Source organism: Balearica regulorum, chromosome 17 (assembly GCF_011004875.1).
Source record: "Balearica regulorum gibbericeps isolate bBalReg1 chromosome 17, bBalReg1.pri, whole genome shotgun sequence".
Lineage (NCBI taxonomy): Eukaryota > Metazoa > Chordata > Aves > Gruiformes > Gruidae > Balearica > Balearica regulorum.
Window position 1 is genome coordinate 10,544,924 of NC_046200.1, and position 24,311 is coordinate 10,569,234.

Sequence of the window (24,311 nt, forward strand, 5' to 3'; positions counted from 1 at the left end):
GGAAACAAAGTTAACGTAAAAGGATGAAAATGAGAAATAGAAATGACTTTAAGTTGCATTAAGAGTAACTGCTTTGTACCCACTGTCATATGATCGAGTGTAAGTTATGCTTTGAGAGTCAGACATAAAGCTGGAAGGGCCTGCATTGAAATACCTGTCTTTGAGCCAAATGGCATGACATCTTGGGCAAGGAGGGATGGAATGACAGGTTATTTTAACACATCTTTGTTAGCTTTCACTGCTCAGAATTAGATTCTATGAAGGAAGATGAACATGTCTACTTGTGTAAAAAAAAAAAAAAAAAAAAAAAGTCATTTGAGACCACCTATGTAGACTTCATTCCATAAAGTTGCTAAGAGTGGGTTGCATAAGGGTAATTGGTTCTTTCTGTAAGACCTACTGATGCTGTATGTTGTAGTTCTGCCACTTAATAAGTTTTTAACATCAAATTTACCAGCCTTGCTAAATCTGGAATAGTGATGCTACTGATAGTATACAGCCTAACACATTACTAGAACAAGCAATAAATACTGAAAAACTCCTTTTAGTTTGCATCAATGACACAACTTTGGAATGTCTTTAGGACTTGAATACTGAGAATAGTGTAGTTCTTTACCTATGGAAGAAAGAATCAGAAGATAAATTGTAACTCTGTAATATACACTCTTGTCAGAGAAATATGCCAGTCTTGCATTTCCTTCTGGAAGAGACATGAGACATAGAGGCTTGAGTTTGATCTTCAACATGAGAAGGATAATAAAGCACTCTCTTTGTCTTTCTAGCTCCAAAATTTGGGCATTAACCCAGCAAACATTGGATTCAGTACCCTAACAATGGAATCTGACAAGTTCATCTGTATCAGGGAGAAGGTGGGAGAGCAGGCACAAGTAGTGATAATTGACATGAGCGATCCAACAACACCCATCAGACGTCCAATTTCTGCCGAAAGTGCCATCATGAATCCAGCTTCTAAAGTAATTGCACTAAAAGGTGAGTAACGCTTTATTAATGCAGTATGAAACCTACTGGTTAGCTGTATTATTGCTTACATATGCTCTTAAGATTTATGTAACCTTTCTAAGAACAATGTCTATGAGAATAAGAATTCTTGCCTGAACTTGCATGCTATATTTTTTGGCAGTAAATTTTCCAATAATCTTTGGATGATTTGCCTTTAAGTAGGTGTGAGATGCTTGGGCTTGACACTGCAGCCTCCTAGTCTCATTGAGGACCCGGTCAACATATGGTATACTTCCCTTTAAACAGGTGTTGTAAACATAATGGACACTTGTAAAGATGAATAGGGGTGTAAAGCATTCGTACTGTCTGCTCTGTCCTGGCCCTTTCTTGTAGCTCCGAAGAGCTTACTAGGTACCAACAAAATGTCATAAGGATGGCTAGTAACTGTGGAAGTCTGAATGTACAATCACGTTAAGTTTGGCAGTCATGGGATCTTGCAGATAGAAGACCTCTGTTTACCAGTGCCTGTGGTGTTGATAGTGCCTTTAAGTAGGACTCTGAGCTCAAAGAAATAATTTTTAATACGTATCTGGCTCTCTTCTTAAATGACCAACTTCTGGTATTTAATCTCAATAACTGTTACTGACTATGTACTTTCCTTCCTGCATCTTATCTAAACAGATGGTGAGTGAATTTTGTCATGACGTTTCATGTTCAGTAGTACAGAATGGTCTAATCTCATAAAAAGTACTGAACTTTAAGGTAGCCATTTGACAGTTCACTTCATAGCCAGGTGTGGGATTTTAATCCTCAACTGGTATTATAGTGAAAATGTTCTCCATTGGCTTGTTGTTAACCATTTGGCCGCTTTGACTATTGACTGTACCGAGTGAAGACGAGTGTGCTCTTAATGTTTGTGTGTGTGTGTGTGCATATACATAATGGAAGTACAGTTGATAGACAAAACCAAGTTGTAATATTTTTATGAGAGACCTCTGCTAGCATGTCCTGTGTGCTATTCATTTCTGCCTAAGTGTGTTTTTTATTGTGAAAAATCATGGTGAATTACTCAGGGGTCCAAGAAATAACTGTCCTCAGAACTGGCACAAACCCTGTAACTTCTTGTCTTTGATCTCAGGCTTATATTGACATTAGGGGAAAACTAATGTGTTAATGTTTGACTTCAGCTGAATCACAGATTCAGCTAAGACACTTATACAGCTTGCAAAGGGCTGCCTTACCTGGGGTGTGGGTAAAGGTAACAATGAAAAAATAATTTCAGATATGTTAAGAGTTCACTGTCCTTAATCTTGGACCCCTTTAAACTATATTGGCAAGGAAAGTACCTTCTCTGTACTAGCAGAGCTTCACCTAGCTGTTAAAAGAAAACTATATAATTTGGTTTTAAAACTGACTAAATGGGTTATCAGCTTCAAAGGACATAGCTTTGTTCTTGTTAGTATTAAGACTTGCTCAAAAAGTATTGTTCTGTCCATGCACAGTGAATAAACTTGTCCTCTGAACAGATAATGTTGAGTGAGTGATGCCACATTGACAAGCAAAGTTGTGTTGTCAGGTATTGCAAACTTAATGATCTCTTCTATCAATAATCTAATGACCAAAGGATTGGGTAGAAAAGAGGATGAATAGAGCTGCCTAACCAATATGTTGTTACCCACAATAACCACCAGAACTACAGTGAACTGCACTGAAGACGTGATTTAAGTCAGTCTGTCACTCAAAACTTTCCCTGCTGATTGACTGAAGGCTTCAATAATCAAAACTGTTGCGTATCGTGAGTCTGTGTGCCATGATTGGGAGTTGCTCATAATCTGAAGATTATTGAGCAATAAATATACAAACCCACCCTCAGAAAAAGAAATGAAATGGTTCTTGATTTAAACTGAAATACAGTATGCACAATTTCATTTCTGGATTGCATGTGGCATTCTCCTAGTGTACCAAGATTTATGCTTTGTCCTTGTGTTCATGATTCTCTTGCTTTGCTCTGTACTGAGAGTACTCCCCAGTCGGTGTAAGTGGAGAATGCAGCACTTGGGGGTGCTTCCATTCTTTGTGGAATGGAGAAACTTCATGCTCCAGTGAACTGAAATGTAAATTCTTGTGCCAGTGTTCAAAAAATGAATCTGATTAGTTGACTACACCTGCAGATAATAGTCTGACTGATCAGCCTGGTAGCTTGACCAGAAAAACTTACCTAAGTCTGGCTTTTTGTCTCAGATGTTGGCCTAAGAAAGCATTCCAGCAGACACTCAAACTCACGCTAGCCTTCACTATGACTTTATAGCAGGTTCTGTGCTCTCTTAAGCCAAATAACGTAGCTTATTTTTTGTAGTTTAATTACAGTTTAGAGTTCTGAAGTTTGAATTTATGTTGCCACAATTAAGAAATTGTATTGGTATGGCTCCTGTGGCCCCCATATCCAGAGCTAGCTGCCTGATGAAGCTTCTAAAGCAATTTCCAACTGTAATACAACAGTCAAATTCAGTCTAGAAAATAGACAAGCATAATCTTTTATCTTGTTTTAGTAGCTTGTTGGTTTCTTCTGTGTTCTCAACTAGGAAGGACATCCTGCTTCCTTTTCAGGAAGACTGACTTTGAGAGCAATTTCTGTATGCACATACTGGTATTCCTGTTTAGATGGTGACCAGAGCCCTTCCAGAACTGTCTGCCTTCTGCATGCAAGGCTGCACACTGTGGAAGTTCCAAAATCAATCCCTTGATAGCACCAGTCCACTGCTAGACAAATTGTTGTCCAATACAGTAAATATGCTGTTTCCAGCTATCGGTTTACAGCTGGTCTTAGGCCTGGGCTTATTGCATTTGTATAATACTATAACTGCGTGTGCAGAGTAAGGTGGTCTGAAACAGGCTCTCTTGGTCCCAGGAAAGCTAACAAGCTGTCCTAGGAATTAGTTGATCAGCTTAACAGTTCTTTATGCAGTAAATCCGGGGAGCATAAATGCTGCATGTGGCAGTTCTGAAGTCTTGTGTTGTCTTTTGGCTCTGCATTAAACTAATATGATCAACTTACTGTATAAATTATGCTAAAACATTATAGAGCAGTCTCAGATGCATATTAACTTAGGGTTAGTACCTCTTGAAAACAATTCCTCACTGGCCTTCAGCCTTCATCCATCAAAACTTTGCAGTAGAAGGAACATCTACCAGTTTGACAGTCAGAATTGTTACTAGCAGGGAAAACACTTCTGAAATGTGGACAGAAATAATGGAATTACAAGCCAATACTCTAGCAGTCTGAGTGGGTGTCTTGTGAACAGAAAACAATACTCCTAGAGCTGAGTTCTCATCTGTAGTGAAACAAAACATCACTGACTTTCTGAAAGAAAACTCTTTCTGAATAGTGCCTTACTCTTTATAGATTGGTTCAATTAACATTAGTTTTAAGTCTATCCTTACTAACTGCTTCTGGTAGTTGAAAGGAATGTTAAAGTCAAGCTTAAACCTGCAATATAGTTGCCTAAATCATGAGGAAGTAACCTTAACTGGAACTGAAGCTCCAAACCATTCTATAATCTCTCTGAACTTTTGACTGGCCTCTTCAATAGGCACTTGTATTACTGTTGTACAGAGCCCATCAACGGGAAAATAGAATGGAAGCTATGGTCTTTGGCTATTTCAAACTGTTGCAAGTCTCATGCTGTTGAACTCAGTCCAGGTCATCTACAGCAGCTACTAAATTGACACTAACAGGAGCCATTCTTTCTATTAATTATACTGAATGACATCTACTAGACACCTATAACTTAGTATACCAGTGCTGTTACCTAAAATGGAGTTTACGCAAGCTCTGTAGTCTGTTAACTACAGCTTATAGTTAATTAAAATGTTTATGCTTGTCAGTTGTTGGCATGTCCATGTAAGTGTCCATAAGTAGAAGACTTTTTTTGATTCAGGGATGATAGAAGTGTTGGAGAGGGGATCCTGTTTGATATGAGTCAAGTACTAAAGGAGACTCAGATGTAACAGGATGCTAACCCTTTCTGTAACATCACTGGAATAGTGGGTTAAACAGGGTGCTTGTAAATAGGCAGACTGCAGGATGGCCATTGTGGTAATCTATCTGATGTTTCTTGCGTTTTGTCATGCTAGCTGGGAAAACACTTCAGATTTTTAACATTGAGATGAAAAGTAAAATGAAAGCCCACACAATGGCAGAGGAAGTGATCTTCTGGAAATGGATATCTGTGAATACAGTTGCCTTGGTGACAGAGACAGCAGTCTACCACTGGAGCATGGAGGGAGAATCGCAACCCCAAAAGATGTTTGACAGGCATGCTAGTCTTGCAGGCTGCCAAATCATCAATTACAGAACAGATGAACACCAAAAATGGCTGCTGCTGATAGGAATTTCAGCACAGGTAAGTTACCTGGAAATAGCATGCTACGAAAACAATCGGGAGAGTTATGGCCCCACTTCACCTAATAGCTGCTATAGTTTCTTAACTTTGGTTTCTATAGATCAAAAATACAAAAATATCTTTTTTGTAGGAATAACCTGACCTTTAATGTCATTAAAGTGTTGGAGGAGAGGATGAGAGGCATTTGCTTTTTAGTTTACTATCCCAAAAGTCTTGCTATAAACATTTGAAATCTTATCTCTAAAAGCTGACCTTTCTTCTTTTTTTTCTAGCAAAATCGTGTGGTTGGTGCAATGCAGCTGTACTCAGTTGATAGAAAAGTCTCCCAACCTATAGAGGGCCATGCAGCAGCTTTTGCAGAATTCAAAATAGAGGGAAATGCCAAACCTTCTACTCTCTTCTGTTTTGCTGTGAGGAGTCCTGCAGGGGGCAAGGTAAAATCTGCAACTGTTTCCCTGTTCTACTATAGCAGATACTAATAGAACGTCAGTGATCACATTGTTTAGAATACAGTCTCTGAAGAACAGCTTGGGAACCATGTGGACAGCATATTTGGTCAGCATCAAAATGCTTTCTTTCAATAGGATAGAAACTACAAAAAGTCTGAATGGCTTGGGTGCAACTGAGATGTAAGAACAAATGTAGATGCAATGAGACCTGAGCTCAGGGTGTTAAAACATCAGTTTAGGCCCATGTGGTGTTTTGTGCGTATGAAGGTAATTTATTAAGCAGCATCTTGAATCTAGTATAGAAAAAGGCTAGATAAACCTTAGTGCTGTAGGTATGTTGTTGGCATCAAACAGATAGTGGAATTCAGTAGCAGTTGAATATGCTACAACTGCTGAGCAGTCTGTAAAGAGCTGAGGTTACACTAAAATTTCTTGAGCTTTCTAGTCTTATCCTGCACAAATTGATGAATCAACATCTGACTTAAAACATCTTGAACAAGTTGTCTTAAATAGAAATACAGTCTGCTTTCACAGAAAGCATGGGGTTTTTCTTTGTTTTAGCTTTTCCTGGTTTTTACTTTATCAAGTTCTGGAAAACTTGTCCCTCTGATAAATATCTGGAGCACAGCTCCCCAGACAGTATTGGTTCAGGATTGGGCAGATATTCATCAGTGAAGTATGGCAGATGACTTCAGTAGCATATCTGAAGAGAGGAACTTCTTTCATGTGGCTGTACTTGCAGGCAATCTTGTGACATACGTTCTTTTCTTCCTAGCTACACATAATTGAAGTAGGTCAGCCAGCTACTGGAAATCAGCCATTTGTTAAGAAAGCTGTTGATGTGTTTTTCCCACCTGAGGCACAGACAGACTTTCCTGTGGCAATGCAGGTAAATGTTTGACCCCTACCCCCTCAAAAAAAAAAAACAACAAAAAACCCAACCCAAACCAAAATCAACTTTATAGCCTGGCAAGAAGCTGCCATCTCTATCGTAAAGAATGCTTTCTACTAATGCTTTGCTGTCATTCCTCCTAGTTCTGGGAGAGGTGTTAATAGAGTTGTGGGAGGTAGCCTGGACACTAAAACAGTAACTCAAACACAAATATATAGGCTGCTTCAGTATATATCCACATGTGTCAAACTAAGATTGTAGTTTTAAAAGGAAAACAAACAAAACCCCTACCAACAAAACCCACAACAGCAACAAAAAACAGACCCCCAAAAGCTCAATAGAGTCATTTGGTAGAATGTCTGTAACATTGCTTTGGCTATCGAACTTCCTAGTAATGTTCAGAGTTCTGGATAAGAATGTTATGGTGCTTGATGTAACTTCACACAAAAGTGGCATTTCATCTATAGCAGATATCACTACAAGAGACAAATGGAGCAAGGAGTCTTATATCAGCGTACCTCCTGTAGTAGCAACAGAAGAAAGGCAATTGGGGACGTTAATGGGAGGTTCTTTAGGAAGAACATAGCTGGTTGCCTTGACAGACCAAACTTCACTTAGCATGTCTGCAGGACTAGAAATTGTGTAATAAAAACAAACTCTCTCAGAGCATGCAACTGCTGACCTAATAGACCAACTTTGTAAATGAACCAAGAGATGCCTTAAACTAAGGTACACAAAGCAAACTGTCTACATGGCAGGATTCATGTGGCTCTGTACTTCAGCTTGAGGTTTAACAAAACATCTAAAGACTTGTTCCAAAGTGAAAGTACTTCTTTGTCTGAAGACCGTTTTGGCTTGAAAGCCTCCCCAGTTTAAGTGACTTGACAGGTAAACTGGAGTACTCAGTCGCTGAGCTTGGTTTAGGTTCTGTTGGTGCTTTGGGTTGCAAGAGTGGGGTTATCTCATTAATATTTCTGAACAGAAACGTGGTGCTGACCTATCTAGACTAGAATGCTAATTATGCCCAAACTTTCTCCCTCAGTCTGGTTCATTGGGATGGGGAGTATGTCCTTTACTGCAGATGAGTTTTAATTTCCCTTCAGCCTCTCTGTTCAGCAGAGCTATGGCTCCAAATGGCCAGCAAAGCTGTTCATTGCTTTGAGGCTGAAAGGAAGAAACCTGAAGCTATATTTGTTCTTAGTGTCAGTGCAAAGGCATGTCACTGCAGTACTGTCTTGTGACTAAAGGCAGCTGTCTTAACTGTTATAGCTTTAGTCTTGACTAATAAAAACTCATCTTTTGGCAGATTGGAATTAAGCATGGTGTTATCTACCTGATCACAAAGTATGGATATATTCATATGTATGACTTGGAGTCTGGAGTGTGCATCTACATGAACCGTATTAGTGCTGATACTATCTTTGTCACAGCTCCTCATGAACCTACCTCAGGCATTATTGGTGTGAACAAAAAAGGACAGGTAACAAATCCAGCATTCTGTTTTTGAGCTTCCTAAAGCTCAGATGGAATGTAACAAACCTAATGAGTGACTTGATGCAACAAACATCATAGAAGGGAGCAAGTAACTATTTGATTAGTCAGTTTTTAACCTCTCCTAGTACAAAACTGCTTGGGGAGGAACGTAGTTTTTTTTAATAATCTACTACTTCACTGATGGGCTGCATAGCTATTTGGTTGCTATATTTCATAGTAGTTGTGGAAAAGACAGTACTGCTCAATATTTTTTTTTGTCCTTTCCAGGTGCTTTCTGTCTGTGTTGAGGAAGATAACATAGTGAACTATGCTACAAATGTTCTCCAGAATCCTGACTTGGGACTGCGTATGGCTATACGTAGTAATCTAGCTGGGGCAGAGGAATTATTTGCCAGAAAGTTCAACACACTGTTTGCTCAAGGAAGCTACGCAGATGCTGCTAAAGTAGCTGCATCTGCACCAAAGGTAAATAAATCCAAAAGTAAAGTCATGGGGATTTGCTGTAGTGGACTTGCTTAGCTCACTTGCATTTCAGTACTTGACATTCAGAAACTAAAGTGCTGCAATACTGGCCTTAGTTCTCTGCAGTTCAGTTCTTCCAAGTAATATATTGCTCCTGTATCCTATAAAGGAGCATCTGCTATACTTTTCCAACCATAGACTGGACTTGCTGTGGCCACTGACTTCTTGCTAGAATGTCGTTGGTTTGAGGAAGATCTCCACCCTGAAGGCTTAAGAGTAGATGCTTCAGTGGATAGCTTAACACCTGTTTTTGACTAATACTACTCAGTCTTCACTAATTAAACATTGCTTCTCTCTATCTTGTGCCTCTTCAGGGAATTCTACGTACCAGTGATACAATCAGGAAGTTCCAGAGTGTACCAGCTCAGCCTGGGCAGGCCTCTCCCCTGCTCCAGTACTTTGGAATATTGCTTGACCAGGGACAGCTGAACAAGTTTGAGTCTCTGGAGCTCTGTCGCCCTGTCCTACAGCAGGGCCGCAAGCAGCTTTTGGAGAAGTGGCTGAAGGAAGACAAGGTAGGCTCGATCATAACATTAGCTTAATTCTGTTGCCTTGTAGTATCAAAAGTATCGTTCACACTCAGTTGTTACATCTCTGAATTCTTCTGCTTGACAAAATGTCACTTCTGACTTTAGCTGGAGTGCTCAGAGGAGCTGGGAGACTTGGTGAAGACAGCTGACCCAACCCTTGCACTCAGTGTTTATCTTCGTGCTAACGTGCCAAACAAAGTGATTCAGTGCTTTGCTGAAACTGGTCAATTCCAGAAAATAGTGCTGTATGCTAAAAAGGTAAAGTTGTTGATCACAAACTGCTAGACTCTATCTTATGTTTAATGTGTACATTCTCAAGCTATCTTCCATGAGATAAGTTTGATTCCTGTCGCTTAAAACTGATAAGTAGGTTAGATTGAGAAACAGTGTTTTCTTAATTGTCATAGTGGAAATCATAGTGTATGACTTAAGGTCTGAGCAGTCTGCAAAAAATTAAATTCAGAACACCCAGAATTTTATGAACTATCAAATTAATGGACTGGCTCAAGCTTATTTTAGAGAATAAAAACAAGATTCTTCCTAAATTCATAAGACCTTTTTTGACAGCTTACAAAACAATTTGTCTGATGTCCACTTGTAAGTTTAGGACCTTACTTGACAAATAAAGCCTTAAGACTTGAAAGACCTGTTACAAGTAGTTTTCTTGCCTAGCAAGACAAATGCCCTGGCACAAGTTCAGTTACTAAGCAGGTGAATACTGAATTTCTGTGTCAACACACAAGCAATGCTTTTGTCAGAGAATTCCTGGGGGATGGGCATGGCAACCTCACAGCAGTTCATAGTGCCTATACTAAAGAATTTGAAGCAGCTTCCAAGACATGCATGACTCTTTTGGAAATCTCTAGGTTGGCTATACTCCAGACTGGATCTTCTTGCTGAGAAGTGTGATGAGAGTCAGTCCAGAGCAAGGCCTGCAGTTCTCTCAGATGCTGGTACAGGATGAGGAGCCACTGGCTAACATTAATCAGGTGATGCCTACTACAAGATTACTGGTCTCTTTCTAGATGGAGGTAATAGCATAGTACCATCCTGGGGACTGGTAAGGCCAGTTCAAGTCTCTGGTTGGCTTGGTTAGAAAAGTGACTAATCTATTCTAGTCAAGTTTGATTACTGTTAAGTCATTAGAGGCAAGTGTGCTCTCAAATTCTTGTGGAAGCTTTCTGGCTAATTCTGTAATATTGATAGTGAATCTGCCACAGTCTTAGTCTAAGCAACAGGGTGTTACTGTCCTACTGTTGGCTTTAATGGAGCATACATTAACTCTTCCCATGCAGGGAACTTATGGGAAGAACAATAAATAAACCTAAGTTGAGTGCTGGCTACCAGTGGCCACTTCTGGTTAAATGGATAGAGAAATAAGGCAACAAGTTGCGTTATTAAATAATTCAAGTTACTTAGACAAAGTCTTAGCTTTTTGTGTAGCAACTATCCCAACAAGAGAGAAGGGATGGGATTTGCATGCTGTGTTCAAACTAGAGTGGGTGGCAAAATCTGGCATAATAGCTCAAAGTAATGTACTTACATTCTAGAGAAAAAGAAAACAAAGCGTGAAACTTGTCTCTCTATTATCATGGTAGTAATCCTATGAAAACAAAGGGGAATAGAGCACGCTAGGTGCTGTGGTGAGCTTCCTTTCTAGCCTTCTAGCAAGGCAATTAGTATATACAGATAAATGTGCATATGTGTATGTAGACCCCCTTCTCTAACTTGACTGATCTCAACAGATTGTGGATGTATTCATGGAGAACAGTCTTATTCAGCAGTGCACATCCTTTCTGTTGGATGCCCTGAAAAATAACCGCCCTGCAGAAGGCCACCTTCAGACTCGTCTCCTGGAAATGAATTTAATTCATGCCCCACAGGTAAGACTTGTTAACCTAGTTCCTCCAAAAAGTGAAGAAGAGACAGTAGTAGGCTTGCACAAGAATATGATGTCTGATACTGATATATCTATAAGTAGTTTAGCAACATCAAAGGCTACTAATGAGTCACTGCTGTGATGTTTAAACAACTTTTAACCTGAGCTGCTGTGATTCTCTGACAGTCTGAATATGAAATGTAATCTTCTAGGTTGCAGATGCCATTCTTGGAAACCAAATGTTTACACATTATGATCGTGCTCATATTGCCCAGTTGTGTGAAAAGGCAGGCTTGCTCCAGCGAGCTTTGGAACACTACACAGATCTCTATGATATTAAACGTGCTGTTGTTCATACTCACCTTTTGAATCCTGAGGTAAGTACAGAGTAAGAAAGTGAAAGTAAAGTGAATGCTCTTAGCACTTCTGTAGCTGCTAAAATCCCTGTAGCCACTATAAGATGGTTTGTAGGTACCAAAGTAGCACATGTAGCTTTAACTAAAGAACACTTGTCCAGTGTTAATAACTAAACCATAATCTATACTTTTCATGGCTTAAATTTGACCTCAGTTTCCCAGGTGGGCATTTTTAAATCTTACTTCCAGACTGCATTTTTGTGGTTGTAAAGATCAGTGTGTTTCTCTTTAAGTCTTTAGTCTTAGCATGTGGAAGACTTCTCTCTAGTAGCTGGGGTAGAAACTCTGGCTAGTTGTTACACTTTAGAAGTCAGTCAAATCCTGTATAAGTTACTGAGTAAAACTTCTTTCTCTTTGCAGTGGCTTGTGAACTTCTTTGGCTCTCTCTCAGTTGAAGACTCTGTGGAGTGTTTGCGTGCCATGCTGTCAGCCAACATTAGGCAAAACCTACAGCTCTGTGTGCAAGTTGCTTCTAAATACCATGAGCAGCTCGGTACTCAGTCTCTGGTGGAGCTTTTTGAATCTTTCAAGAGCTATGAAGGTACAGTATTAGAGGGAAGCAGCTTACTTAGAGTGGAAGCACTACTTGATTGAAGCTAATAGTAAGGATTGTAACTTTTACGGGAGAGGTACTTGTTACATGGCTGGACCTTAGGATGCATTTATCAAAGTGAGCTCATCACAGTGAGTTCTAGGGGTAGCTTTGTTCTAGATAGCTTCTTACTTCTCTTGAGCAAAGATCAGAAAGAAAGATGAAACCTGAAAGAGGCGGCAAAATCCTTCTGATTTTTCCTGCAGTTGAACAAAAACTGTTCTCTCAGCAGGGTTCAACTAAGTCACAAGCTGAAGCCTGTAACAGTCTGCACTTGCTTCATTTACCCTTCTAACTGTGTTAAAAACATGTGACTCTTTCTAGGACTGTTCTATTTCTTGGGTTCCATTGTAAACTTCAGCCAGGATCCAGATGTTCACTTCAAGTACATCCAGGCAGCTTGCAAGACTGGTCAGATAAAAGAAGTGGAAAGAATCTGCCGTGAAAGTAACTGTTATAATCCAGAACGGGTGAAGAATTTCCTGAAGGTAAATGTTCTGTCCAATGGATTGAGCAGTCTTCTGTATGTTTTGCTTAGCAGCAGAACTACAGCCTTCTAATGGAGGGAAATACGAACTCAACGTTTAGCTGGCATGGCTGTTGAGTAGTCTACTGCATAGTTGGAATAGGAGTCTGATCCTATTCCAGGCTTATAATAGGTCCTTCTAGGCTACCTCTGGGAAAACAAGCCTAAATTCACCATTCCTTTAAAGCTAGCCTGTATGATATTAACTTGTATGAAACTCATGAGTATGCTGTCACCTAACAATAGGTGAATCCAGGTTGGCAAGAGGAAAGATTATGCTGAAGTATTCAGCAGCAGCTTTATCAAGGAAATGGGCTAGACAAAGCTTATTAAAACTGGAGTCAACCCGTACTACAACACTTCACATTTTAATGCCACTCCATTTTGCATTGTTAAATTCTTGGCCCAGCAACTGTCTTCTGAATAGATTGGCTTCAAAATGACTACTAATTCAGCTGAGATGTAGGCCTAATGTGGCACTTCATGAGGAGCCTAAACTTAAAACTCAACTGATAGACTGGCTGCATGGTATTCATAGTGGTAACTTGCTTTTGAAGTCAACTGTCTGCTTGACAGTCTTAAATTTGAATGTATTGTGACTTCTAGTGCTAGGGTAACTTGGTTAGACTTTCCTGCTTTGAAAACACTTCAACAAATGGTGATTGCTTACTTTCCCCCCCCCCCCCCCCCCCCCCCCCCCCAAAATACAGGAGGCAAAGCTCACAGACCAGCTTCCTCTGATCATTGTCTGTGATCGATTTGACTTTGTTCATGACCTGGTGCTCTACTTATATCGCAATAACCTGCAGAAGTATATAGAGATCTATGTACAGAAGGTAAGAAGAATCCAGTTTTTAAGTTCTTGCTCTTTTCTTCCTTAGTAGGAACTTAACCTTTCAGTAAGCTAAGCCAGAATCTTCTATGTCTCCTATGCTCACACTTCTAGTGCAGAGGCTCTTCAATGAGCCTTGTGTCTATTACAAACCTGTAAGTGTAGCTTTTCCTGTAATGTATATACAAATTTGTTAACTTAAAATTCAATGCTCTAAAGCATAGTTTAAATTGTTAACTAGAACTTCCCCATGTGGAAGACTGGGGGTGGACTATTAGTAATACTAATAACTAATGATGGTGCCTTATTCTAGGTGAATCCTAGCCGTATACCAGCAGTGGTTGGAGGGCTTCTTGATGTGGATTGTTCTGAAGATGTCATTAAGAACTTGATCATGGTGGTTAGAGGCCAGTTCTCAACAGATGAGTTGGTGGCAGAAGTGGAAAAAAGAAATCGGTAATGAAAATGTATCTGTAGACACCAGTGTGGGGCTTTTCTGACCCTGGTATACACCCACATTGAATTAGATGCAGCTTTGTTGAATGATACAATGCTAATATTGGTTTATGTTTCTTTATAGAAAAACATGTTCGATTTCTTAGTTTCTTGATTATTTGGACTATGTAGGAATGCCTGACAGCACTGCATGATGAATAACATGGCTTTTGAACATTTCCTGTACAGCCAACCCTGGGATGTGCTTTTGGAGTAAACCTGGATAAAACTGTCTTGACAGTCGTCTTGTAGGCACAGCAGCTTGTGTAATTAGCTTGTAGTTACCTGTAAAATGAACAAATGGCTTTAAGTGTGAAGAGCCAGCTAACAGAACAGGAGCTGAAAGGAAAGATTGCAAAACTAGTGGTATCTGCAGCCTTCCCTGATGTTAAACTGCAGATCTGGCCTCACTCATTTAAGACTCATTAAAAATAACTGGCTGGTCTCTAGCTGCTTTTAAGTCTGACCAGCAGACTTTGAAGGGAAAGCCAGGTATTAATGGGTAGCTGTCAAGCATACTTCAGTGTGACTTACAAACCTAAAATGTTTGCTTCTTCAAAGGCTTAAGTTGCTGTTGCCATGGCTTGAATCAAGGATTCATGAAGGCTGTGAAGAACCTGCGACTCATAATGCCTTGGCCAAAATCTACATTGACAGTAATAATAATCCAGAGCGGTTCCTTCGTGAGAATCCTTACTATGACAGCCGTGTAGTTGGCAAATATTGTGAAAAGAGGGACCCTCATCTGGCCTGCGTTGCTTATGAAAGGGGGCAATGTGATCTGGAACTCATAAAGGTTAGCAAAACTGCATTTATAAACATGTTAAAGAACTACTTGCAGCCTGAAGTGGAAGCCTAGCTGGCTCTTTGTCTAACACTTGCAGAATTCTGTCTTGCAGTCTCACTCAGGAGTTGAGGTAGGCAGGATTCTTCTATATGGAGACAGTAATTTTTATGCAGATGAAAAGAACTCTTATGCTGTATGTCTGAACTAAAATTGTGTAACTCTGCAGCTTTAAGATACCATTCATGTCTTGGATCCACTGATTTTGCTCAAAATTAAATTGTTTATTGGGCCTAGCTAATGAATATGCCTACTGTTAAATTTTTTGTTAATTTGATTTTTTTTTTTGACCTCTGAGTAATTGATCAGCAGAAGGGACAGGCTGTCATCTAGCCTGACTCTATAGTAGGAGGAAAAACTTCACTGAAACTAGAACAGGGCTTGTAATTTTCCCTTACTGTGGCTGACCCTTAGAGTTGCTCCAATACTTAACTAGAAATGAGGAAAATAAATGTTGACAGTCAAACTGCAAGGACTTCTTCCGATAGCATTCCTCTCCTATCTTAAGCTGGTTGATTCCTAGAACCTCCCTCAGAAGTTCAAGGGCAAGTGAAATTCCCAGGGTTCTCCAAACACATTCTAGTCTCAAACTGAACACTAGAGCTTAATGCCAGATAGTAGTGCCTGTGGCTGCTGAGTAAGAAAACATTCTCCTCCTACCTGCACTTCTGCACTAGTATATGCAAAGAATGTCAGCTGTGTAGGTGTAAGAACTAGCTTGTTTTGCCCTGTTTGAAAAGTAAATGCTGTTTCCTGGCAAGGCTTACCTTGTGAGTGTTAGAATGGTGATATAATCTAGGCTTGCTGCTGAAAGTGGATGACTTTCTAGCCTAAACCAGATATTTTTGAAGTACTACCTCCTCTGTAGCTGTTATAAAAAAACCCAAAAACAACCCCAACAACAAAAAAACCCAAAACAAACAAAAAACCCCCAGCTGGCTATATTTGGCTTTTTATTTCAGGATATGAAGGAGGGTCTGAGTTGTTTTGCTAGGAAGCTTTGCTAGGATAAGCTTTAACATTCTGGTTAACCATAAAAACCTGTCAGTACCAGTTTACCAGTTCTTCTTTGAACTGATGTTCTGAGCAGGTGTTTCTGGTTATGGAGAAAAGATTTTCCTCCTGTAAGAATTATTCTTGAGACTTTGTTGCCTTCTAGAAGAGGACTCAACTCCCTGCAACTAATAGATGTACAATATTAAGCAAAACTGTGCTACTACTAATTTGCTTACAACAAAGTACTTGAGATTCCAAGAGCTGATTTGGATACTAACAAAACATGACCTGTTGGTAGAAGATGGAATAGGCCTTCAGGTTTCAACTCTGCTAGTTGGAAATTGAAGCTCGTGGTACTAATAGAATCCTAACTCATAACTCTTCCTCGCTGCACTTCTATAGGAGATTTCACATTTATTCTATACCCTTAACATTTTAACAGGGGAATCCAAGCCACTTGCTACTCTGAACACTTCTAGTGTAAAGCTAATGACACCAAATACGTAACCTGTTTCTAGCTTTACATACCAGCATCATTCCTTAGTTTACTACTTAACACTGCCCAGGCAAGGGGCTCCCTTTGTAGATTTAAAACTTAAGTTCTTCAGGCTTCTGCAGATCTTCACTTCAAACAGAAGCAAATAGTTACTGTGAAGACACTGTCACAGTATTTGTGTGTCGGGCAAAACCAAGAGAAGCTATAGAAATTCTGCTGGAGACCTTCTCCATGAGCCTTCCAGATCAGAGGTTGGGTAAGAATTTGTCTGTGGCATTTAGCATTGGTCAGCAATTAGTTTTAGTCAGTCTTCTAGACTGTCTGATTCATAGCTAGCTAAACCTGTCTTGTGGCACTAACCCTTAATGTTAATGTCAATGTTTGTAACCTCTCCTTCAGGTCTGCAATGAGAACTCACTGTTTAAGAGTGAGGCTCGCTATCTGGTGCGCAGGAAGGACCCTGAGCTCTGGGCAAATGTTCTGGAAGAAAACAACCCATTCAGGCGGCAGCTTATTGACCAGGTACAGCACAAAGGCTAAACTTTCAGTATGAGGAGACCTCAGGATGTCTCAGAAACATTACAGAGCATTAAAGTAGCTGTCTTCCCTCACAAGATCCCTTGAGGCCAGGCCTTATCTCAACCATACAGAAATTTGTAAGAGCTTGAGTGGGAGGTATTAACTCTGACCTTCATGGTCAGCAAACTTAGTTACCGGTAAGATATTATTTCTCTCCTGTGGAGTGACCTACCTCTAGAGAATTTGCTCCCTTTACATCAAGGTGTGACTTTAATAAGCCATATCCAGTGTAGAAGTAGCTCTTTCTTGCTGTCTATGATAAAATACTCTGAAAGTTCTGAAGCCTTAATTTGTAGTTCACTGGAATAGATTGGCAAATATCTCATTTGGGGAAAACATTTAACTTTCCTGCCTTTAAATCCAGGTTGTCCAAACAGCTTTATCAGAGACACAGGATCCAGAGGAGGTTTCTGTTACTGTGAAAGCTTTCATGACTGCTGACCTGCCTAATGAGTTGATTGAGTTACTGGAAAAAATTGTCTTGGATAATTCTGTATTCAGTGAACACAGGTAAGAGGAGAGCTTTGTTCACACGTTTAGTCTATTCAGTGTCTTTGTTCAGGTTGTGAAGTGACCCAAGTTATTTGTGGGTCTCTTGGTTGCAGGACCTAAGCAGTCTAAATTCTGCTTTTTCACCTGATTTATACACATTTAAAAGTGCTCTGTGCTTTAAGAACAGGGCTAGTTCACAGTATGCAATTTGCAGTGATGTGTTGAGACAAGAGAGCACTGATATTGGTAAGCAATTTCTTTTTGAAGGCAAATATCAGTGCTTCTTAATCTGGGGATGAAAGGTTGTTGCTAGTGACAGCAAGTGGGTGTATTTTTCTTTTTTTTTTTTTTGCATGTACAATACATGTCACTTGAGCAGATGTTACTATGCACCACTTATAGCCTCTGCCTTCTGTTAACCAAAGGAATCTCCAGAATCTGCTGATCCTGACTGCTATTAAGGCTGACCGCACTCGTGTGATGGAATACATCAATCGGCTGGATAACTATGATGCCCCAGATATTGCAAACATTGCCATTAGTAATGAGCTATATGAAGAAGCCTTTGCTATCTTCAGAAAATTTGATGTTAATACTTCAGCAATTCAGGTGAGGTGTGGTTTCTGCATAAAGGTATAGAATGCTAGTGATAGAGAGAATGGGAAGTGTACCGTTATATTGGTTCTTCAGGAGTGATTGTTACTTAAATCACTGAGACTTAAGAGTACAGTTCCCATATGATACCAAGTTGCAGGGAGAAGTGGGATTGTGTGCAAAAACTAGCAAAACAGTCAAAATACTGACTTGGCTGAGGCTGATCCTGGTCAAAGTAATAAAAAAAAAAATGTCAGGGTGTTGCACTATATCCTTGGGGGGGGTGGGTGTGTGCTCCATTCGATTCAGAGTGGCTACCTTGAAGACTCGTACTTGAAAGGTGCAGGAGAAGCAAATGCTGCTAGGCATTGTCTTTAGGCCAACATTACTGACCTCTGTAAAGCAGAGGAGAAACCACAGCAACAAGAGTCTTATTCTTGCTGCCTCTAATTCATTGGACAGAAATGGCTGTTCTAAAAGCAGTTAGTGTCATATTGCTTACACAGAACAGCATATACACTTGAAGGAGGAGTCCTGTTAGAAAGGAGAATGTTAGAAAGCTTTGATTTTTAACTTGCAACTTCAATTTCTAACAGGTGCTGATTGAGCACATTGGCAATTTAGACCGTGCTTATGAATTTGCAGAGAGATGTAATGAACCAGCAGTATGGAGCCAGCTAGCCAGAGCACAGCTCCAGAAGGACTTGGTGAAAGAAGCCATCGACTCCTATATAAAGGCAGATGATCCATCTGCTTACATGGAAGTTGTTCAAGCAGCTAATAGAAATGGTAAGGCAAAGAATCATCAAACTTAAGATTGTTTGGACATGAGCTAGGTTATTGCATCTACATCAAACAGCAGGAATTCTTGAGACCTATGAATTCCGTTTCAGAGGAAATGGGGAGCAGTCAGTACATGGAATGGACAAGTCAATATTTAGTGAGATTCCTGTCAACAAACTTGTCTGTGTTGCTAAGACCTTCACGTGGAGATAACTTGGACTGTACTCATCTAAAATATAGCCAAGTGTAATGTATGTATTTAACTGTGTGACAGAGTCGCTTACTACCTGGATTGTAGAATAGTTGCAAGAAGCTCAACTTTACATGAGGGTGACTTGGTGTTTAGCAGGGAATGCCTTAATTCAAATGTAAATGGCTTAGTATCACGGTGGAGGAGATCCTTGAGACTACTAGTGAAAACCCTTCCAAAGGTAGGTAAGGTGAGTGATACAAAATGACTAAACAGAGGATCTTAAATATCTCTTCTTTCTTCAAGATAACTGGGAGGACCTAGTCAAGTTCTTACAGATGGCCAGGAAGAAGGCTAGAGAGTCTTACGTAGAGACAGAACTTATTTTTGCTTTGGCAAAAACTAATCGTCTATCAGAACTGGAGGAGTTTATTAGTGGCCCTAATAATGCCCATATACAACAGGTATGTTTTGATCCACAGTTCCCACGTATGACTTGCTGCTTAGCTGACTTCTGATTCTTGCTGTTACTCTTGTTTACCTTGGACTCCTAATCCAGGTTGGTGATCGCTGTTACGAAGAGGGGATGTATGAAGCAGCAAAACTACTCTATAACAACGTATCTAACTTTGCTCGCCTGGCGTCTACCTTGGTGCACCTTGGAGAGTATCAGGCGGCAGTGGACAGTGGCCGCAAAGCCAACAGCACAAGGACTTGGAAGGAGGTAACTTAAGTGTTTTTTAATAGTCTGCAGAACGTACTTTACTGTTGTCTCTGAGCCTGTTACTCTAGAGCATAATTGGACTCCTTTGCTCTGTCAATAATGTGGGAATTAAAAAAGACTTAATTCCTATCTATCTACAATTAGCTCTGATAGTAGCTTGCTAACTTTTTCTGGCTACAGAGTGTTTGTAGCTTTATAAGCTATTTTCTTGCCCAAGATAATGAAGCTTAATTTCAAAATGGTGTAAAATGAATGGCAGAGATTTTAATTCTAGAGCAAGCATTATGGAAATACCTGTTTGGAACTGTATGTAAGCCTCAAATTTGGAATAGCTTTGCTAATTAACTTTCCCTTTACTATAAGGAGATTAAGTAAGCATTGCAGTAGCCTCCTGTTAAGTGACTATTTGCTAACTCTTGTTACAGGTATGTTTCGCCTGTGTAGATGGAAAAGAATTCCGCTTGGCACAGATCTGTGGTTTACACATAGTCATCCATGCTGATGAACTTGAAGAGCTGATCAGTTACTATCAGGTTAGATCACTGTAAACATCCTAGAAAACTTTACACAGCGTACTTGTGTCTGCTAGTAAAGTGGTTGTAGTGAAAACCCAATACTTTATGGGACTGATCTTTAAATTCATTCTTCTTCTATCTCTATTTCCTAGTAACTGCATGCATTTTTTTCTGTAGTAAATAGAATGGTGATAGCTTTCACTGTCCCTTCTTTTATGATTCTGTCACCTCATTAGAATCATGTCTTACAAGTACAAGCACTCTCACTTGGAGAGAAAAGCAAAGCATGTTGAATTTAAGTAAACATGCTTTTTAGCAAGCTTTAAGTGCCAGTTGGTCATGAATTTGCAATTAATTCTTATTTTCCTAACATCCAGGATCGTGGCTACTTTGAGGAACTGATTGCCCTTTTGGAAGCCGCTCTGGGCCTAGAACGTGCTCACATGGGAATGTTTACTGAACTTGCCATCTTATATTCCAAATTCAAGCCTCAGAAAATGAGGGAACACTTGGAGCTCTTCTGGTCTAGAGTTAATATTCCAAAGGTATGCAGTAAGGTAGCTACACCGCAAGTGAAGTTGGGAAGCTGTTGGTGAATCAGACTGACTGATTTCTTATTTTATCAGGTGCTCAGAGCTGCAGAACAGGCTCATCTCTGGGCAGAGCTTGTATTCCTCTATGACAAGTATGAGGAGTATGACAATGCAATAATTACTATGATGAATCATCCCACTGATGCCTGGAAAGAAGGGCAGTTTAAAGACATAATTGCCAAGGTAAGTAACTAGTTAACTGAATCAGTGCTGAAAAATTCTCTCAGAACAGAGGCAAAAATGCACAATAGAATTGTCATTTTGAAAATGAGTTTCCTTAAGTAACTACTCAGTTTTCCTGCTCTACTTAAACCAACTTCCAATCAGTTTAGCACAAGAATTAATCTACTCTTATACCCTTTGTTTGCTGCTGGGCAGCACATTCTGTTGAGTAGCAGCAGCTAGCACAGGATGTTTTCGGAGACTGCTCAGGATCATAGGTCACAAGCAAGAGGCACAACCTCCTTAATACCTTTGAGCTGACTGCTGTCTTAGACTAAGGCTGTGACTGTTCTTGAAAGATCTCTGCAAACATTTCCAGCTGTTTCAGTGGGTGGGCAGTCCATGAATGCAGCAGAGAATAGTGAATTGATGAATAATTTAGACGAGATTTGAGACTGAACACATTCTTATTGGTCTTATGGGTTTCGAGGCAACAACTTAGACTGGTTAAGACTACAACCTTTACCAGCTTTAGGAGTTTCAGCAAATGGTCACGTTAACTCTAGTGGGCTGCCTGTGCCAGGATCTTTTAACTGTGGATGGGTTAGAATTGGTTTGTACTACCCCTGGTAGCTTGTGACTTCACTGTCTGGAAACAGATGATGCAAGAAGCAGTCAAAGATTGAACAAGGATACTGCATGTAAGTGTAACACTTCTGGCCTCTAGAAGGAAACTTAAGCTTTTATTTAAGTCAGATAAAACTTGTGTTGAGTAATCCAAACTAAGCACCTTAGGCTTACTTGTGTTTGAAGTACTAACTAGCATCTAACTATGCAGGTGGCCAATGTGGAGCTGTACTACAAAGCCTTGCAGTTCTACTTAGACTACAAACCTCTGCTGATCAATGATCTCCTGCTTGTATTATCTCCACGACTGGATCACACCAGGACAGTCAATTTTTTCTCAAAGGTGAGTTTGAGAGATGGTAGATGAATAAAAATCCTCTTGCTCAAGTTCAGATACTCCAGTATCTGGCTGGAAAAAAAGGGTTGACATCTGTCAGGTGGATTTGCTGCCAATATAAAGAACTGAGAAGCAGCCCAATCCTGGCTTGATACAGGAAACACTGGAAGAGTTAGCATAACTGGCCTAGGAGGGTAGTTTTTATTTTACTTCTGGCAATACAAGATGCTTTGTCTGAAGAGTCCTGACAGTAACCACAAACTCTTGTAATAACAAGGGGGAATCTTTTTCAGGAGTATGATGTGTCAGAATCGGTATACTTAGTCTTGTATTGCAATCCTCTTAATTCCAGGTCAATCAGCTACTTCTAGTAAAGCCTTATCTGCGTTCAGTCCAGAACCACAACAACAAAGGAGTTAACGAAGCTCTAAACAACCTTTTAACAGAGGAGGAAGATTACCAGGTGAGCCCCACAAAATAGACTGCTAGGCCTTGAGGGATGCTCCTCTTTCTCCAACAAAAAGAAGCCATAGTAGAAGATAATTAACTTCTGTTCTGTTGAGTGAAGTCAGTATGACAGAGTTAGTGTCTTGCTTTGTTAAAAATGAGCTTTTGGGGAGATGCATGAAATACGCAGGGTAAACAAGCTGTAGCCATAGTATCAGTGTTCAGCTGGCAGAACTTACACTTGTGCACCATGCTTAGATGCTTCTCTACTGTAGTTCTCACTTACTACCATCTGGAAGCATGTGTAACAATTCTCTCTGAAACAGGGTTTGAGAGCTTCCATTGATGCCTATGACAACTTTGATAACATAACATTGGCTCAGCGTCTGGAAAAGCACGAACTAATTGAATTTAGGCGTATTGCAGCATATTTGTATAAGGGTAACAACCGCTGGAAACAGAGCGTGGAGCTATGCAAGAAAGACCGTCTGTATAAGGTGAGTTAACGCATCCTTTCTCTCTGACTGTCAAAAAGAAGTCTGTGAAGCATAGATCTCCTGGATACGGAATGTGTTCCATTAGTTTCAAATCTGGAATTCTAATTAGTCTTAGCCCTTCACTTGAAGTTTAAGGAAAGACTCTTGGAGCAGGAGCATTTGCAATTTCAAATGCATATCTTAAATCTAATTTCATAATGTCCTGTACTTGGAGACCTGTCTGCATCACTCAATGGTATCTGTACAATTTTCCGTATCAGTGTGGAACATCCTGCATAAGACTGAAGATTTCTGCCCATGTTAGGGTACAGATGAAACACAATTACAATGGTATAGTGTGCAAGCCTGTAGTGAGTTCACGCAGGCCAGTTTGACTATTCTGTAGGAGTGCTGGCAAATAGTCTTCTGCCTTGATGCATAGCAAGCAGTTGATGCAACAATCTTTTCTGCTCTGGGTAATACTTAATATCTAATGGTGAGGTAGGTAGTATACCCAAAAGATTATTTGTCTTCTCTGTTACAGAACTAAGCAAAAATCTTATCAGGCCACTTCAAGTACTGAAGGAAAGCCTGTTGGATGTTAATACAAGTATCTGGGTTGTCTCAAAATGAGAGGACTTAGAACTGAGTGTATGTACTGTAGCTTGGCTCCTACAGAATATGCTTGGTGTTGTTAAGGACTAACTTCATGATATGCTAAACACCTGGCTTAACTAGGTAGCAATAACATGCACATAAGGTGTAGAGCAAGATGCTGACAGGCATGAGTCAAGCTTAACTTTTTCTTTTCTGTAGGATGCTATGCAGTATGCTGCGGAGTCTAAAGATGCAGAACTAGCTGAGAAGCTGCTTCAGTGGTTCCTGGAAGAAGGCAAGCAGGAGTGCTTTGCAGCCTGCCTTTTCACGTGTTATGACTTGCTGCACCCCGATGTAGTCCTTGAGTTGGCATGGAGGCATAACATCATGGACTTTGCAATGCCTTATTTCATCCAAGTGATGAGAGAGTACCTTACCAAAGTGAGTATTGCATAGGCTAAAATGTTAAGGCTTCTAGTCTGCTGGATGATTAGCATTATGCAAACCAGAGCTCTTTGCATGTATTTGGAATATTGTTATTCCTCAGACTGTCTTCTAGGAAGTTCTGTGGGTTTAATAACTTCAGACTAGCAAAATTTATAAATAGATGCCTTGGGACTTGAAAGAGGTCTAGTTAAACTTTTGCTTTTAACAGTGGGCATAAGCAACTGTGTGCTTTTCAAAGCAGCTCCATAGTTGATGAAGCTGAAGACTTGATGAGGACAACCTTGTATTGTTCTACTTTGTGTAACTATAACAAGAAAACAGAGTGCTTTCAGAGCAAATATAACTTTTGAGTAACTAATAGTACACACTATTCCTACATCAGCCATAAGAGTAGACTGCTGAAGATGATTTTTTAAAATGAA

General features: G+C 40.0%; 1 protein-coding gene across 4 annotated transcripts in view; it reads left to right on the top strand.

Annotated features, from left to right (window-relative positions):
- CLTCL1 (clathrin heavy chain like 1) overlaps positions 1-24,311 on the top strand; it is a 37,695-nt gene that overhangs the window by 8,464 nt on the left and 4,920 nt on the right. For all 4 annotated transcript variants that reach the window (XM_075769865.1, XM_075769866.1, XM_075769864.1 and 1 more), the window contains exons 2-30: positions 783-990; positions 5,095-5,363; positions 5,636-5,797; positions 6,588-6,701; positions 8,011-8,184; positions 8,466-8,663; positions 9,035-9,235; positions 9,356-9,508; positions 10,117-10,239; positions 10,996-11,133; positions 11,342-11,506; positions 11,906-12,086; positions 12,462-12,625; positions 13,374-13,499; positions 13,809-13,951; positions 14,552-14,786; positions 16,726-16,848; positions 17,270-17,415; positions 17,823-18,006; positions 18,588-18,780; positions 19,271-19,428; positions 19,524-19,688; positions 20,114-20,221; positions 20,581-20,748; positions 20,830-20,979; positions 21,797-21,928; positions 22,275-22,385; positions 22,696-22,866; positions 23,662-23,883. In XM_075769865.1, the coding sequence (XP_075625980.1) occupies positions 783-990; positions 5,095-5,363; positions 5,636-5,797; positions 6,588-6,701; positions 8,011-8,184; positions 8,466-8,663; positions 9,035-9,235; positions 9,356-9,508; positions 10,117-10,239; positions 10,996-11,133; positions 11,342-11,506; positions 11,906-12,086; positions 12,462-12,625; positions 13,374-13,499; positions 13,809-13,951; positions 14,552-14,786; positions 16,726-16,848; positions 17,270-17,415; positions 17,823-18,006; positions 18,588-18,780; positions 19,271-19,428; positions 19,524-19,688; positions 20,114-20,221; positions 20,581-20,748; positions 20,830-20,979; positions 21,797-21,928; positions 22,275-22,385; positions 22,696-22,866; positions 23,662-23,883 (4,785 nt within the window). The remainder of the gene's footprint in view (positions 1-782; positions 991-5,094; positions 5,364-5,635; positions 5,798-6,587; positions 6,702-8,010; positions 8,185-8,465; positions 8,664-9,034; positions 9,236-9,355; positions 9,509-10,116; positions 10,240-10,995; positions 11,134-11,341; positions 11,507-11,905; positions 12,087-12,461; positions 12,626-13,373; positions 13,500-13,808; positions 13,952-14,551; positions 14,787-16,725; positions 16,849-17,269; positions 17,416-17,822; positions 18,007-18,587; positions 18,781-19,270; positions 19,429-19,523; positions 19,689-20,113; positions 20,222-20,580; positions 20,749-20,829; positions 20,980-21,796; positions 21,929-22,274; positions 22,386-22,695; positions 22,867-23,661; positions 23,884-24,311) is intronic.